Source organism: Poecilia reticulata, chromosome 3 (assembly GCF_904066995.2).
Source record: "Poecilia reticulata chromosome 3, P_reticulata-male-v2, whole genome shotgun sequence".
In the NCBI taxonomy this organism is placed as follows: domain Eukaryota; kingdom Metazoa; phylum Chordata; class Actinopteri; order Cyprinodontiformes; family Poeciliidae; genus Poecilia; species Poecilia reticulata.
In genome coordinates this window covers 24,871,128-24,887,482 of record NC_088832.1, presented here as the reverse complement: position 1 = coordinate 24,887,482, position 16,355 = coordinate 24,871,128, and the positions used below count along the sequence as shown (strand labels likewise).

General features: G+C 37.2%; 1 protein-coding gene across 2 annotated transcripts; it reads right to left on the bottom strand.

The window, feature by feature from the left end:
- Window positions 1–202: 202 nt before the first annotated feature.
- LOC103462749 (AN1-type zinc finger protein 3-like) lies at window positions 203–16,153 on the bottom strand. 2 transcript variants are annotated; one of them, XM_008405720.3, is made up of 6 exons: window positions 15,929–16,153; window positions 9,436–9,476; window positions 8,367–8,552; window positions 6,219–6,284; window positions 3,235–3,444; window positions 203–505 (listed from the first exon to the last, which is right to left on the bottom strand). In XM_008405720.3, exons 1-6 carry the CDS (start codon window positions 16,009–16,011, stop codon window positions 351–353), a joined length of 741 nt encoding a protein of 246 aa, XP_008403942.1. In that variant the 5' UTR covers window positions 16,012–16,153; the 3' UTR covers window positions 203–350. The 2 variants fall into 2 exon arrangements, with proteins under 2 accessions (XP_008403942.1, XP_008403943.1); XM_008405721.3 differs by having other exon boundaries at window positions 3,382–3,444.
- Between the last annotated feature and the right edge of the window lie 202 nt (window positions 16,154–16,355).

The window sequence follows — 16,355 nt, the reverse complement described above, 5'->3', positions numbered from 1 at the left end:
AAATCCCTTTATATACTTTCACACCATTCATAGATTTGTAGTCAAGAGCTCCTCAAAAGAAATTATAATTTCTTTTGAGAAATTATAATTTCTCAAAATGTTCCTCTTATCAAATTTATTTTACTTGCAACAGGCATCTTAGCAAAAGGGATATGATCAGACCAAGAGGAGCAGGGGAGAATTGAAGAGCAAGCCAATTTTAAAATGGACCAAATTCAGGTTTGTATCCAAAGAAAAAAAAAACAACTTGTGAAAAACCCTGAAGAATTAAAGAAGAGGAGAAAAATCATATCCCTGTTAGTGCTGAGACTCCGTCTGAAAGCCGAGGCTCCTCTGGGGAGAATTGCTGCTCATGAACACTCCTCCCCGATGCGCTGGCACGAGCGGCCCACTTTACGGTCCAGCTTGACCATCTTGAGCACAGCCTCCTGACGGCCGCGCCCCTGGTGGTCAAAGAGACAATCGTGTTGCTCAGGAAGACGGTGGAGCATGCAGAAGATGAAGCCTGGACAGTAAGGGAGGGGTCATTGGTATGAGAGGGAGAAGGTCATTTAATTTACTGCATCAAAAAATAAAAAGTAAAATAACAACTGAGCATGTAAAAAAATACCACAAACAACAGACCATTTTAAACTGGATTTGACTTTAAATAGTTCTGCTTGCCGTTTCCTATTCTGATTCCATTCAGCAGAGAACAATCGTTTTCCTCACAGACTCCGCTGTAGCAATAAATCCTGCCGATATAGTATGCTCAAAACGATCAGAAATTATTGTCGGCTCTATTCGTCAGAAATTACTTAATTAATACACATTATAACACTGCAGCCATTCAATAAATGGTGATTAAAAGCCCAGTTTGACATCTGGCTGCAACGCAATTAAAACCCGTATGACGACTGAACAAAGGAAGGAAATAGCAGGCGGAAAGTTGGGCAACAATGGGACATAATTTTCCTCCAATCAGAAACCACACAAGCAAAAATAGCCGCCAGGCTCTTTTGGTATTCTAAGCTCTACTGGTTAATTAAACCTTTTGAAAGTATTAGTGGGCTCATTATAAATGAAGTAACTTTTCTCATTTTGATGAAACATGTCAACAAAGGTCAAGTTTTTAAGCATTACACATCGTTAGATTTGGGTTTTCCTAAATGTTTAACTTAAAATAATCAAAAAAAGCCAAATTAAAAGGCATTGAGTCCGTCAACTTTGACCACTGAACGTAACACAACAGAACACCGACTAAGTCACAACCAAGCCCTACTGACAGTGACTTAAGCTACATAAAATGCATTACTAAACTTTACTACCTTTGCTGTTGCTTAAAACACATTGTGTAAATTTTAAGTACATGAACCCTTTCATTAAATGGTAATTTATTTTAATTGCTCCTGCATCTTTTTCAACCACACTTTTTCCTTCCACACCACTTTCTATAAATAGGTTAGGATACAGTAATTTTCAGCAATGATCTTTGTGGCTTTCTTTTTGCAGTGTGTAAATGACTAAAATATCTGATGAACAACTGTCAAAGTCACCTGTAAGAACATGGCCACAAAGCATTTCTGTATCAAAAATGTATTTGTTTGAACTGCCCCACTATACAATAATTTGGCTTAAGAAATTGGGTTTTCACATCAGATACTTGGAATGCATCTCCCTCTTTGTGTTCACTCTATTAAGTTGTTTGAATAGAAACACTAAATGGAAAATCACAGCTTTTCTAAATGATTGAGATGCACCTGTATTCACTTAATCTTCCTTAAATACCATGAACTGATCAGGTAGGTAATTATTTCTGTCCAAATATGAAGAACCTGAACAGGGAAAAAAAAGGTGGGATTCAAGTTTTTTTGTTACTACATTTTTATTCCACTAATTTAAATTGACTCAGGTTACTGCTTGTGGACCCGGTAAGTCTGTAATTGCATAATATTCTGAGAGCAACGTGATTCAGAATGATTTTGTTCCTGGGTTTTTTTTTAGCCTCTAATGTCAAAACTAATGAGTTAATTAGCAGTTTAATACCAGAGCCCTTCCCTTATGTCATACTAATACTTAGAAAGATTAATATTAGAGGCAAAGCGAATCGAGCAGATGCCTACCGAGTGTGACAACACTGGATCACTTTCTCTGCTGGCGGATTCTTTTCTCCCCAATTTACAATCTGAAATGCATTCATGCTTTCAACTCATTTTCAGATCCTCTTGGCTTATAAACAGCAGCACATTTTGTCAGGACCATTAGCAAAATAATCTGAAATGACGGCAATAGTCGAAATTACTATAATTGCCACCATTTCCCCTTTTTGGATTCCTAAAAGCCATGTTTTCACAGTAAGCATTAAACTATTAGGAATTGATGACCAATGCATTGGGAAAAAACAGGGAGAAGTCAATTTCCAATTTAGATATTACTGCACTGGTATAAGGAGACTGATATTAAATAGCAAAGAGCTTTGACTTTTGAAGTACTTTAATTTGTATGCAAACAAGTTGATTAGGAAGCCAAGTATTGGTTTAAACTGCATTAGGGCTTGTGGTAATTGGCTTATGTTTTATTCGCAATGAGAAACATTCAAGCTCTCTGCAGTGGTCCCTATAGGCCAACAAAAGCACAAAAACTAATGGCAGAGCCAACGCTGAATTGCTCTTCTGCAAATGTTCTAATCCGTAATTAAAACTTTGAGCCAGACAACGTTAAAGTATTTTTCAATCTTTAAGGCAGGTAATAATCAATGCTGTACTACGCACACACACTTTGGATTTGATCTTTTACCTAAATGAGCTCTCTATGTTAAGATTGCTCAGAAATATTTATCTGTACTTTAGCTAAAGTCAAACCAAACATCTTATCAATTTAAGTGGTATTCCAAATTTTAAAAAACATATCTAACTTTAAATGCTAAAAAAGTCGAATTTATAATCTTATTTTACTCATATGGAAATCCAGGAAGCTGTTTAACTATAAAGTTCAACCTTTCCCTTTCAGTTTAAATATTGACTCACTTTTGTTTCTGTTCCAAAGGAATTTTAATCCTGACAATTACCCAGAAATCCCAAAATTCTAGTTTTAATATGTCATTCAAATCACTCGCTGCAAAGGTACAAAAATAAAAACAAAACAAAGACACATTCATACTGATCCTGTATGTACTGCGCTTGATAAATGTGTTAATCAGTGTGTTCAACTACGAATGTACCTAGATGGATCATATTACTGATAATGTCATCATACCACAGCGACAGGAGCCCAGTTCCTGCTGTACCAGCTCCAGTTTAGTTTGGCAGCGATGGCAACGTTTGCGGCTCCGCTGTTTAGAGCCGCTGCGAGAAGAAAATGGCGAAGATGACAATGATGATGACGACGATGAACACTCCTCACCCTCTGGGACCTCAGCCACCCTTGCTCGCTTCTCTGGTGAAGAGTCACTTTCTGACTCTGAGGCTTAAGACACAGGAAAATGTGCACAGATAAAGTAAAACAAGATAGCACAAAATAAACAATTGCAAAAAAAGTACGGTCAACTGCATTTCCAGGAGTTCTTGGTCATATTTACAGTTAATTTTGATTATGTATAAACAGACTTATTGTAGCAAGGTTTAACGCTGCTGAAAAAATTGTTAAAACAGTCACTATGCCCTGACAGTGAGACAAATAATGTATGAAGAAAATGAATAATTAGTGGCAGAGAAACAATCTAATATTACAGAAAAATAGAACTTCTTACAATCTTGACAAGCTCTGCTGCAGAGGAGGAGCTGCAGCGTAGCAGAGGAAAAGGCAGAGAGAGTGTGCTTGTTCAAATTTTCAGGCTAAGCTTATGGTTTTCTAAGAACTCCCTGCTGCAGTTTTAAAAGTTGAAGCATATAAAAAAGCTGCATAATGACCAAAATGAGTAAAGATTGACCTGTTTTCTGTAAGAAATTAACATATTTGAAGGTTGTTATCCAATCTAAAATGGTTTAAAGATGAATTAACAACTATTTACTACTAAAAGAGGGCAAAATGTTGGTTTGGTGTCAAAAAAAAAAAAACGAAGGAGGGAGAAAGCAAGATTAATAGGTCTCCTGTTTTAGATTACATGCCCGACATGAGGGACAGTAGGAGCCTGTAGCAAGCTTCCGCTGGTTGGCTAGAATTTCAACTCAGCTTTTCTCATCAATCCAGCAGACTTTTTCCCCAGCCCTGCCAAAATGCAGATCAGCACTCAATAAATCTCTGAGAACTAGGCCATGCAGTGCAGTCAGACATCCCCCTCCCCGCCCCACTAGCCCGTCTCATCGATCCCCTATATATGCGAGTGTGTGAGTCTGTACATGTGCAGCTTCAAGCTGTGAAAAATGGCATCCTTTCTCCCTTAGCCTCACTATCCTTGTATGTTGCTGTTAATCTATATGTGTTAAAGCAATCTTACAAGAAATTTAAATTAGATTTGAAGTTAGGCTAAACAGCTTTGATTTGGATCACACACAATAAAGAAGTGTGCAAAAACAGTGCAAGTGCAGGTTTTAAACATAAATACATATAGGCCTGAAATGATGTAACACGTGAATGTGTGTTTAACCCCAACACTCACATGACTCTGTAACTTTAGACAGGAGATCAGCACATTCCCACACAGCGGGGAGAGACGTGCCTACTTACTCCACAGCTGTCTTAGATCATGTCACGTTGTTTTGCCTCGAACTTACAGTGGCTCTCAAAAGTCTCCACACTTCGGTAATGTAACCCACACACGTGGCTTTTATCCCGTGCAATTTAACTGAATGCATACACTTATTTGGACAAAAATAGAAGGCAATGGTGAAATGGTTGCGTAACTTTACACGCTCTTGAACTAATACTTTGCTAAAGCAGCTTTGATTCCAATTTAGTGCACATTCGATTGAGGTTTACTGAAGTTTTACAAATCTATCCGGTTCTGACCTCTCTTTTCCTCTTTTGAAGTCATTGTTTTGTTTGTTTGTTTTTTTTATGTTTTTTTTTTTTATTTTTTTAGCTTTCTTGAAGACAGGAAGTTTCATACCAAAACAGACTGGTACATGGAACTATCTTAGCCTCCTCCACCTTGACAAAAGAGAAAACAAAGTAGGCCCAGAGCATGATGCTACCACCATCATGTTTCAGAGCTGGCACGGTGTTCTGGTGAAATTCAGTGTTGTTTTCTGCCAATGTTGCAGAAGCACCTTCAGTTTTAAACAATGTGGAAAGAAATGGTTAAATGGTTTTCTGCAGAGCAGAGGAAAATTAAGCGAGCTGGTGGGAGGGCGAGGGCAGTATGTATATGTATATGCACACATGCGTACATATGTTGGATTAAAAATATTCTTAAATAAAGAATGTTCAAAAAAAAAAGTTCAAACTTAGTTCACATTCTCCCTCAGGGATTTGGGAATGTTTAGTCGTGTTCTCTTTGGGGGAAAAGAATTACATATTTGTAAATTAATCTAGAAAAATAAGAATATAGACTGTTACATTCAGATAACCAGCACTTTTTGGAAATTCTTGCATTTCCTTCAATGTTACTGTCAACTTCTCTTGTTCAGTTCAAGTCTTCTTTTCAGAAATGTCTAGTTTTGTAATGTCCCATTTTTTCCCTTGTAATATGATGTGTATAAAATGCTGTGGAATATTTTGTACCCTCCTCTAGACTGAGTACAAGAAGTTCCTTTACTTGCTCTCCCTTCTGAGTTTAGCGAAAGGATGCAAACGAGCAAATGCAAAAGGCTCCTATTAGAACAGATGAACTTTACAGCTTTAATCACAATGACTAATGGGAGGTGTGAGCTCCAGAAGACTGGAGTAATTTTGCATTTTTACCTCACAAGTCTGTTTATACAGAATATTTATTATATAATATTTAGAATAGGTTTCAAAATGATTATGGAATAATTTCATTTCTTCACAAAAACCTGAAGTTTTACCTGGGTGGTGCACACTTTTGAGAGCCATTGTAGTTCGTGTCACTATCTCTGTCTGTGTTGTACATCCTGGCTACTGTTCCAAGTGTCTTTGCCCACACTAGCAAACAAGTAGCTAGCTTTTGTTTGCTCATTCTGCATGATCCATGTATTCTTCCCATCAGAATACTCCCAGGAATAAAACAAATCTCTTTTGGATCTATCCAATGCCCTTGATCCTGCTGGGCTCTCAAAAATCAGCTGTGTAAGTGAAAAGAACAAGCGAGTGGTAAAAGACATAACAGAACCAAGGCATACCAGATTCGTATGAGCGCTTTGTGGGGGTGGAAAGTGAAGCCAAGACAGTATCTGTGTTGGATAGTCCTGAAAAACAGACAATACAAGCAAAATGGGAGCAAAAGTAAGAAAGGGCAACAATTTAAAAAACAACTGAATGTGATAATATCATTCCCTCCCTCTTAAGACTCAGTTTTGCTGTCTTAGATCACCGTTTTCTTCTGTCTAGGTTTCTAAATTATTAATAGAACAGAGATGTTTCACTACATTATAAAGATTCAAATGAAGCAGAGAGACAGATGGGTGCACTACTGGGTTACTCTGAAAAGCTCAGTTTAAAATCAGAAAGCACCATAAACAAAGGCTAACAGACATTTTGCCCATGGTTGCTTGGATACTCTTGTATCATTTTCCACACAGTAACAGCTAAAAAGACCATGACTCTCCAGTGTGGAATCCATTATTTAAGCTGCGAGGTGTTTTGTTTTTTCACACCAGCTATGATGGATAGCTAACAAAAGATGCTACAGCCTCCCGTGAGCAAATTGAAGCCAATCCACAGACGGTTAAAAAAAAAAAAACTTTTTAGAGGAGCTCTACAAAATATTTTTTTATACAATCTATAATCTGCTATTCCAGTTTTAAATCTCAGAAAATGTTAACCTTTCAGTGAACCTTTAACATAATTGACTCCTTGTTCTAAGGAACCCAACAATTACACACACATACCAGTGAGAAAAACAACAGTAACACTAAAACAATTTAATGGCAATGAAAAAAACAACCTTTTTAATCACATAAACTGATATAATTTGTGAAGCTAAGCAGATTAATAAACTAGCTTCAACAGGATTTTTTTTTCAAAGATAAACATATATTTGCAATATATTGCATGAATCTAATATAAGGTCAAAATTACTCCTGCAGTTATTTCACAGTTGACAAGGTTAGTGAGATTTTTTTTTTAAGTTCCACACATCAATTTTACTACTGCTACTTTTTTTCACCTGTGCCAAATAGACCTCTACAAATAAACTTGTCACACTATAGGGATGACGGATGCCAGGGCAATTGTAGGTGTCCTATTTGGACTTTTGCTTCTGAGAAGACATCCTTTACCATCACTCTGTTATTGTCTATAAGGACAAGTGGAACTTGCTTCTTTGGCAGACATAGCAATCAATTAAATTCTACAATACAGATTTCGTTCAATAAAATTTTAAATTGTGTATTTTAACTCAGTTTTGGTGCTTTAGTTTCCTTTAAACGGTTATATCACCATTATGCACCTCTTTCGATGCTTTGAGTATTTTTGATTGGTTAGATTTTGACACTAGTTATAGTTTAAACCAAAATGATGAACAAAAAGATGTCAGGAGAATGGAAGTACACTCGCCCAAGGTTATCTGCAAAGGGGGCAGAGCAGCGGGAGGAGTACAGCCCAGTAGTGCACCCGAAAGCATAATGCTCTTCTGGGATAAAGATAGGAGGATAATAACTATGTAAGGATTTTTTTTCTTCCTTTTTTTAATTCTGACGGACCAGGAGCAATTAAGAGGATGATAATGTTTGAAGACTTAAGAGTACAAGAGACACAAAGTGAGGAAGATTGAGTTGACTAAAAAGATGAGTCTTAGCGATCCAGATTGGAATGTTGTGCCATTTGTAGTAATTTTGGTTATTAAAGTAAGATGAGTGTTTTCAAGGTGTTTTGCATAGAAATTCATTTTCTGTGGTGTCCATATGCTTAGAGACATTTTCCTAGCAGGAACGGAATGATGTGGATCTCTGAGTTAAAACCAGAATCAACGCTGGAAAGGAAGAGATGCTGCTTTGGCATCGGTTTGGACAGATCCTGACTGGTTCCTGTATATTCACAATATGGTTTTGTTTTCCCACAAAAGCCGGCAGCGCAGGTTTTGGCACATTTCAAACAAGACAAGCAAGCAAACGAAAAATGTTTTTATGAGTTGGTGCTGAAAAGCTCGTTTTCCATCTGTGGCCAGGGAGAGCGTTTTCACCATCTGACTCAAAATCCAATAAAAATGTGTTTTTGACATACCTGTCTTTGTCCAGTCTCATCCTTATGTCTCAGAAAACCATATTACAAACTATAATAAAAAGCAGCATATTTCAGGAAAAAATTAAAAACAAAACCTTTGGTCTTACCATTCTGAATATGAACAGATGCCACTCCAGTCTCTCCTGGCGAAGGTTCTTCTGAAGTGTTGGATCTTGACATCAGGGACTGACTAATGCCGTTTGTTTCAGTACAGAAGATGTCCGTTTGACTGCTGCTGGTGCTTGAAGAGGTCTTTGGGGCACAATCTTCGTTTGGCTGTTTCTTCTCAGTGTCTATGAAGAAATTGGCAGGTTGAAATGTGTTTTCTTCTTGTCCCAGTCTATTTATTCCAAAAGAACTTTCATGTTTTCGAAATTAACAGGGCAATGTTTCAAATATGTGTGGCACAGCGATGCATCTTTGGATGAAGAACAGATTTTAGGTTAAGAGCCAAGACTCTCTGGCATGTGATTATAACCTGAGCGAGGTGAAATTAAAAGGTTCCGGAGATAAAATACCCTGAGATGCATGAATATAAATATTCTGATATACCAATATGCAATTTTTGGACATACTAACGACCAAGTTTTAGTAATCAGAAAAACACTTTTTAGTTAGTTAGTCAAATGACATCTTGAGATTATGTTTTAAACACTAGCCTTTTATTTTATTGAGCATTTTATGAAGAAATACTTGAAGACCTTTTAATCATGTAGTAGATTTTTTTCTTCTTCACATATTTACTAGCCTATATGCGTGAGTAAAAGTTACATTTTATGACATTTGCCCACAGTGGTCACAAAGTGCTTCACAGAAAAAGTATATCCAACAAAATAAACAGCAATCAATGCACAACACATAAAATGAATACAATAAAACCATAAATGCACATTATAAAAACTTATATAGCAGTATCTGTGAAAACTGTAAAAACATATTTTACAGGCATTGTTAATACAATACAGTCCAATCAGCTTGTTTTCCTGTGTAAACTTGTAACAAAGCTATTTAGAAGACCGCATAAAAATATTCAATCAAAACTGTTCACCACTTTCTAAAATGGGAAATGTATTTACTTAGAGACAAGTAGCATTAACTAGACTTAGTGTACTCCTCATTTAATACAGTAAGAGGTAGAATATACCAAGCACAAATTGATAGATGAGAGTAACTTACCTGCGAAACATTTAGAGCAGAGATTCTTAGTTTTGCTCGACCTGTGGGAATTAGAGAACACTTTGTTAATGACATCTTCAGTGGTTAACAGGAAAAAATAAACAAACACCTGAGGTCTAGGATTCAGTTTTATGGAAGATTACAAGACTAATTGATCAAGACGTTAACCAAGGTCTGCTTTGCAGCAACAGGCAGTCTCTCTCTTCAAGAACGGCATGTAAAATGTCCAGCAGCTCATTAAAACCATGGCAAAAACAAGAAATTAACTAAATAAAATAATAACAAAAAGGCCAGAGAAGAGGATGGAGTGGAGATCAGTACATGTTGGTGAGTTAATAAAATGAAATACAAAAGAGTAACAAAGTAAGAAGTAGAACTGAAATACAAAAATTAAGTAAAATGAGGATTTATTTCCTAGACAGGTTCAGTATTCAGATTACGAGAGAGCAAGAGAGAGCAAGACTTTTAGGAGATAACAGGAAGGATGAAGTTATTACAGCAAAGTTACAGCAGAGTTTAAAACTTTTTCACATCCAACTTTTCTCTGTGATGGAACATGCTGGATTTGAAAATGTGGGAGGCCTTTTGAAAATCTCTAAATTAAGGTAAAAGTCTACATCTAAGTTTATAGTTAGCAAAGCTAATAATAATTAATGTTATCTTTTTAAGACTCTGTACCCCCAATAGGAATTATCAATGTCTGTCCAGAGTGAAAGGACAGAAAAAGACATAATCTTATATGTTCTTTTTTACATTATTGTTAAAGTGGAAAGAGAATTATTTAAAATTATTTGTTTTATAAAAACAGGATCTTGGAAAATTAGGCACAATACTTTCATTATGGAATCTCTAATCAGCAGTTATTTAAACATTTAATTAAAACTTTACTCCTAAAATTTCATTACTTACTCCTCACAGAGTAGTCTTACAGCAGCAAATGTCTGGAATTAACAATTATGTTCCAAATAAAATCAAAAGACACCCAGGACACCGCTTTGGCAAGGCAGACAGCTGACATGACGACTGTTTAAACAATTTGGTTGTTGTTTTTGCAACAACTGTTAAGGAAAAACCTCAAATAACCTGACCTGTTCATGAACAACAAAAGCATTTCAGTTTTCTAGAACCCTAAATGTGTTTCTTACAGTCCCCAAAACACAGCTCTTCCTTCTTATCTTTAAACAGATCTTAGAAATAAAATAGCTATTGTTACACAGTGGAGCAGCGAAGCCTTGATAGTTTCAGTAGCGCAGCTCTTTCAACAGATAGCTTTAGCTTCCTCCTGAGAAGGCTCTTCTCATTTCCTCTCCGGCCGTCGTCCTGACTGTCTGTGCACAAAGTGTGACGGTCGCTGCTATCAGTCACATTCTATTTATTTTGGGCGCTTCGTTGCACACCTTTGTCCTCGTTTCTAAAAGTAGGGTCAGCTGCAGTCAACCAGAGGGGATGGCTGGCATTTTCTAAGTATGTATAGTCCTGAGTTTGAAACAGAAAAGAGGAAACAAGAAACTAGGATGAATCCTAAACCTCATGCATGTAGAGAGCATATAACCGCCATCTTTCTATTAGCCCTGTAAATGAAAGGCAATCAAACCACAGTTTCATTAAGAAAGATTGGAATGAAGACAGGTGAGAAATCTGCTGAAGCCTAAATAAAGTCTGAAAAGAGTGCAGAAAACCTGTGTTTCACCACTGGCCCAGTGCCAAGAAGAATACCTAATTAGTAAAGATTCCGTCATCTCCAGTTTAAGTGACACAAAACTGGGTCAAAATTGTTAATGTTTGAGGAAGTCTGATTCTGTTAAGGTCTTACCGATACAATCAAAACTACAAAACCTTCTAAAAAAACCTACCAAAGACATTGTGTCACCTGTGAAGGAGGCTAAATTATTTAGAGTGATGGTCTATCACATATAGGAACTAAGCTGGATTTAAGTCACAAGGGAAGATGAGACCATAAATAATGTACTACTGTGCCAAATTTGCAGTCTAAAATTATTCCTTTTTACAGTTTCCACAAAAATGATGAACAATAATTAGGAAATGTAATGCTAGACTGCAGCATTAATTGTGCGCCATTTTCTGCAGACAGAAAAAAAGCCATCATAGAAAAATTAGGCTGACACCTTTGGTCAAAGTATACAACAGTTTAAAGTCACAGTTTCAAACCTACAACATTTTTCAGCAACACCATTCCTGTGGTTTGGACACTTTCTATTGAGAATGCAGAGACAAAGTAGCTTCAGCATAGAGCACAGCACTTTTTAGATCACTACCTAGCCAAAAGCTTAATGTAAGATTGCTCTAAATAATTTACAACAAGCATTAATTTTACAACTTGAGAAAAATGCTAAATTCTCCTCTCTAAAAGGAAACCAGATGAAAGAAAACACACCCAGCTGCCATTCTGTCTGCTTTTTCTCCGAGCTGGAAAAACCAAAATGAATGGAAAAAAAAAAAAATTCTAAACATTAGGAGAAATTAGTGAAGTATCCATATAACAACAGCTCATCTGGTGTTGGTTAAAGTCAGATTTATTTCTATACATTTGGTTTATGATGGATAATGACTTTAACAGCTGGGATGTGCATTAGAGCTATTAGATGAACATTAAACTGATTATCTTGACTAGAGTCAATTTACGAGAGTTCTTATGTTTCTTATGTGCGCTCATTTAATCACAGTGCTATTAAACAGAGAATAACTCAATCACAATCAAGCAGATAGAAAAATAGTCAACTTTATTATCACTATTACTCACATTAAATATATTTTTTTATGCGAGTAAAAATAATTATTGAATCAAATCCAATTAAAAATCCTACTATAAACCTATTTTACAATGAGTTCATAAATTTCTAATAGTGTACCTAAAATGATCAGTTTTAAGTTATGACTTAATTCTTAGATGACCAGCTGCAGCTATACATGGTGACCTTGAGTAAGAGTTTGACAAAACGGCACTAATGGGCAAGTCAAACATTAAGGCAGACAAGCTGAATAATGAGTTCCCTCAATTTAGACAGCAATCTACAATAAAAAACATCTGTTTTACGTCTTCAGCATTAAAAGCAGATACATGGCATTACTAGAAATCCCATTTATCACTCGTTCATTGCCCACTTGCAATAATCCTTCTGATAGCTACTCAAGCGACCTGCATGTTTCTCAAACGGTGACAGCAGCCTGAAGAACCTAGCACTTTGGTATTATATTCAGAAATAATGATGAACATTTAGCTTAGCCTTCATATTTTCCAAAGTTTCCATGCTTATTGGCTGTGTCTGCAAAACTCTGACCACCCAACTCTTTTGTCTGCCTAATGAGGACAAATTCTTCACTTACACCAGATACTTACAGAAGTACTGGTTCACGACTTTGTTTCGGTTGTAGGGGAAATGCATTCCAGTTAGACGAAAGAATGTCAAACTACCTGCCGCAGAAGTGATGTGGCTAGATTGAATGTTGGAAAAGTATACCTCTCCACCACATGAGAGAAATTAAATCTCAGAATGTCAACCAACCTAAAAAAAATATATCAAGGCAGTCAAACTGTCTGCACTTGTATTATGTTACTTAGCAAGAAAACTCTTTGGAACTGGGCCTTTTATATGTTCCAATATACTTAATCTAACTGTATCAGACGAAAGCAGTTGGAAAAACACATGACAGACTTTAAATATATTTATCTACATGTGAATATAACTGATTCTGTGTAGTGCCTTGACATAATTTTATAAATTGCAGTTTTCTGAGTTGAGGCTTGCATCATACAGCACACTGTTCAAGTAAAAAATTTAAACACCAACTCATTTTGGGGCCACGTTTTTACTTTTTTACAGCAGTTTGGAAACGGGGCTCGATTCTAAAGTCGAACAATACGCTCAGAGCAATATAATGTTTTTAACTTAGTTTTAAATACATTTTTAGTATTTGCACTGCTTGCAACAACAGTTGTCCAAGTCCAATCTTTGAAAACTACTATCCTGGAACTTTAGATGCATCCTTTCTCAGACACACCTGAACTACATGGATGGCTTGTTACCAGGTATCTGCAGAGCGAGCTGAAGGACATACTGATGAGGGAATTCAGCTTTTTCATTCAGGTGTGTTGGAGCAGGGATGCATCTAAAAGTTGCAGGACAGTAGCTCATGAGGTATAAACTTGAGCAGCCAAGCTCTATAGCTGGGGTCTTCAAATCCGGGCTGGTATCCTACAACTTTTATGTGCTTCTCTGCTTCAACACACCTGAGTCAAATAATGAGGTCATAAGCAGGACTCTGGAGAACTTGACCGCATACTGAGGAGGTGATTCAATCATTTGATTCAGGCGTGTTTCACCAAAAAAAAAAAAAACGACACTAAAAGTTGAAGGACACCAAATAGTGAGGCCTGGATTTGAGGATCCCTGCTCTACAATATGCAAGATACTGTTTTGTTAAACTTTGTCAAACTGTTAATAATTAACACAATTTCAATTCAGGCATCCATAAACTGGATGTTAGTATCAGTAGGTCCGTGGATGCTCTTTTTCTCCATGTTTTATCTCCTCAATAACAAGTACTTGCTTGCTACTGTGGGTTAAAGGTTTGAGAATCCCCACTGATAAAGTAAACACACCCAACATAAACGTATTTACTTCCTTTTACACTGAAGAAGGTTGTCAAAGGGACCTGGTCTTTTATAGAATAGAATTTTAAAATGAATCTCTGAATTAATATCCTCACATACCCTAAATGACCTAATTTGGCAAATAAGCCCACGCTTTTCTTGCTTGGGGAAAAAAAATCAAATTGAAAGGTCTAAAATTATGAATGAGGTCACTGCATTTTGACTAATCATCTTCAGATGTGTCCAATAATAACTCAAAATAACAAGAGCACTTTTTAAATGTATAATATTTAAATACAATAGTGTATATAATAATAATAGTAGCCATTATTATTTATTTATAATTCCCTTTTAGACTTGAGATATTGATGGGATAAAATTAATTTGGTTAATTAACATGATTTCAAAAGGTGCAAACATCTCTATAATCTCACAACATATCAGATAAGATACCAAGCAATAAAACCTAAAAAGAAATTTTGGAAGCCCTAAGAAATTATATTTTATGGAGCCAAAAGTTTGAGGAAGGATATAAATATATTTCAACAGCAATGAATGCTCCGAAAACCACCACGGTCTACATTTATCAGAAAAGGAAGAAGTCTGGAGCCATAAAGAGCCTTCCTAAGTCTGGCCGTCTGACCACACAGACTAAAAGGGGAAGAAAGCTTTGGTTAGAAAGTTGACCAAAACTCCAATGGTCCAATGAGCTCCACTATTTTCTTTGTGGGGATAAGAGAACCATCAGCAAAGGCTAACAATCACACTTGTATGGTAGTTGCCAGAAAGAGGCCGCTCCTCATGAAAATATTGCAGCTAACTTGAAAATTGCCAAGAACAACTTTAAGAAAGTCAGATCAGGGCAAAAATTATTATCTGGTCTGATAAGGCCAACAAGGAACCTCGATTGCCAGTTTATTTTGGAGAGAAAAATAGACACCGGCAACCACCACTTGCTGTGAAGCATAGTGGTGACAGCGTCCTGCACCGAGGATGAACTGGGCAACTAGTCCACATGAGATACAGTATGATCACACATATGATCAAAGCTAAGTTTTGGTATGATTCTGACTCTGATCGCGAAGGTGATTTCTTTAAAGAACCACGGATAAAAAAAAGAATACAACTTGAAATCATGAAATCCTGCACCACTTTGCTCTGGGACTGAGACTATTGCAACAATTCATCTTTCAACCCCACAGTTAAGATAACAAAGGCGTGACTTTAGGAGCAGTCTATGAATGTCTGTGAGTGGCTCAGTCAAAGACTACACCTAAATCCAATTTAACATCTCTGGGAAGACCTAAAAATGGCCGTCTACTGACACTCCCCGTCCAACCTGAATGAGCGTGAGAGGACCTGTAGAAAAAAATAATATCCCTAACAGGTGTTAATACTGGATTAATAAACATTCAACAAAAATGTGCACATATAAGCTCTTTTTCGTCTTTGGGAAATAAATGTAAAAAATATGTGTCAAGACGGAATTGTGTTTATTTATTATTATTTTTTGTTGAAAAAATGGAACACTGCTGTGTTTTCACTCATGGTCTGCTTGACAGCCTTCCAGTGGGTTCACCGTTTGCTACTTGAACACCGTGTGTTAACTAGTTCCCACTGTATTAACGCTGTCCCACCTTAAACATTACATGTAGTTGTCGCACACTTACCCTACTGTCTACCTTCACAAGCTAAGGTTACTAAGGCCAGCTGCTGTTAGCTAGAAGCTAATGCTACAAAACAATGAGGAGGGGGGTAATGACAAGAACGGCAGCTCATCTGTGTCAGGGTTGCTAATGCTAGTAGCAGTCGACTTTGCTAACTGTTGGGAAAGAAAGACACGTTGTAAAGAAATATATTTCAGGAAACTCTCTGGCTTACCCCCAGAACCCGCAAGGGCAGCGCGGGGGTAAAACGTTGACGTTGCTTGGACCCTTGCTACCCTCGCTCCCGGAGTCCCCCATATCGGACCTCCGTGACAAGCTGTCGCGTAGCAGGTGAATCCGTGGATGGAGTGAAGGCCTCCTGTTTGCGCTCAGCTAGCCCCGGCTTTAAAACTATCTACTCGGGTCGGAGTAATTCTTAAGAGTTTCAGCCGAAAATGAGTAGCTCTGCCGACACGAGCGGCTTGTGAACACGTAAAATTAATCCAGTCTCAGTGGGTGTCAGGGCCCGTCAAAGCCGACGACGGACAGAGCCACTGGGGACGCTGGGCCGATCAGCTGGAGAGAGGAGCAAACCACTGGAAGAGATGGGAGGAGCGGTGAGTCGCTGTAGGAACTAAACTTCAGCTAATGTGTCTGTGCCG

Bases quoted from the DNA above. Each gene is read 5' to 3' on its own strand.
- LOC103462749 (XM_008405720.3), bottom strand. From the start codon at position 16,011: ATGGGGGACTCCGGGAGCGAGGGTAGCAAGGGTCCAAGCAACGTCAAC. The intron at 8,553-9,435 runs GTAAGTTACTCT...ATTTCTTCATAG, and splicing joins CTGCTCTAAATGTTTCGCAG to ACACTGAGAAGAAACAGCCA. The intron at 506-3,234 runs GTATGATGACAT...CTTACTGTCCAG, and splicing joins ACTGGGCTCCTGTCGCTGTG to GCTTCATCTTCTGCATGCTC.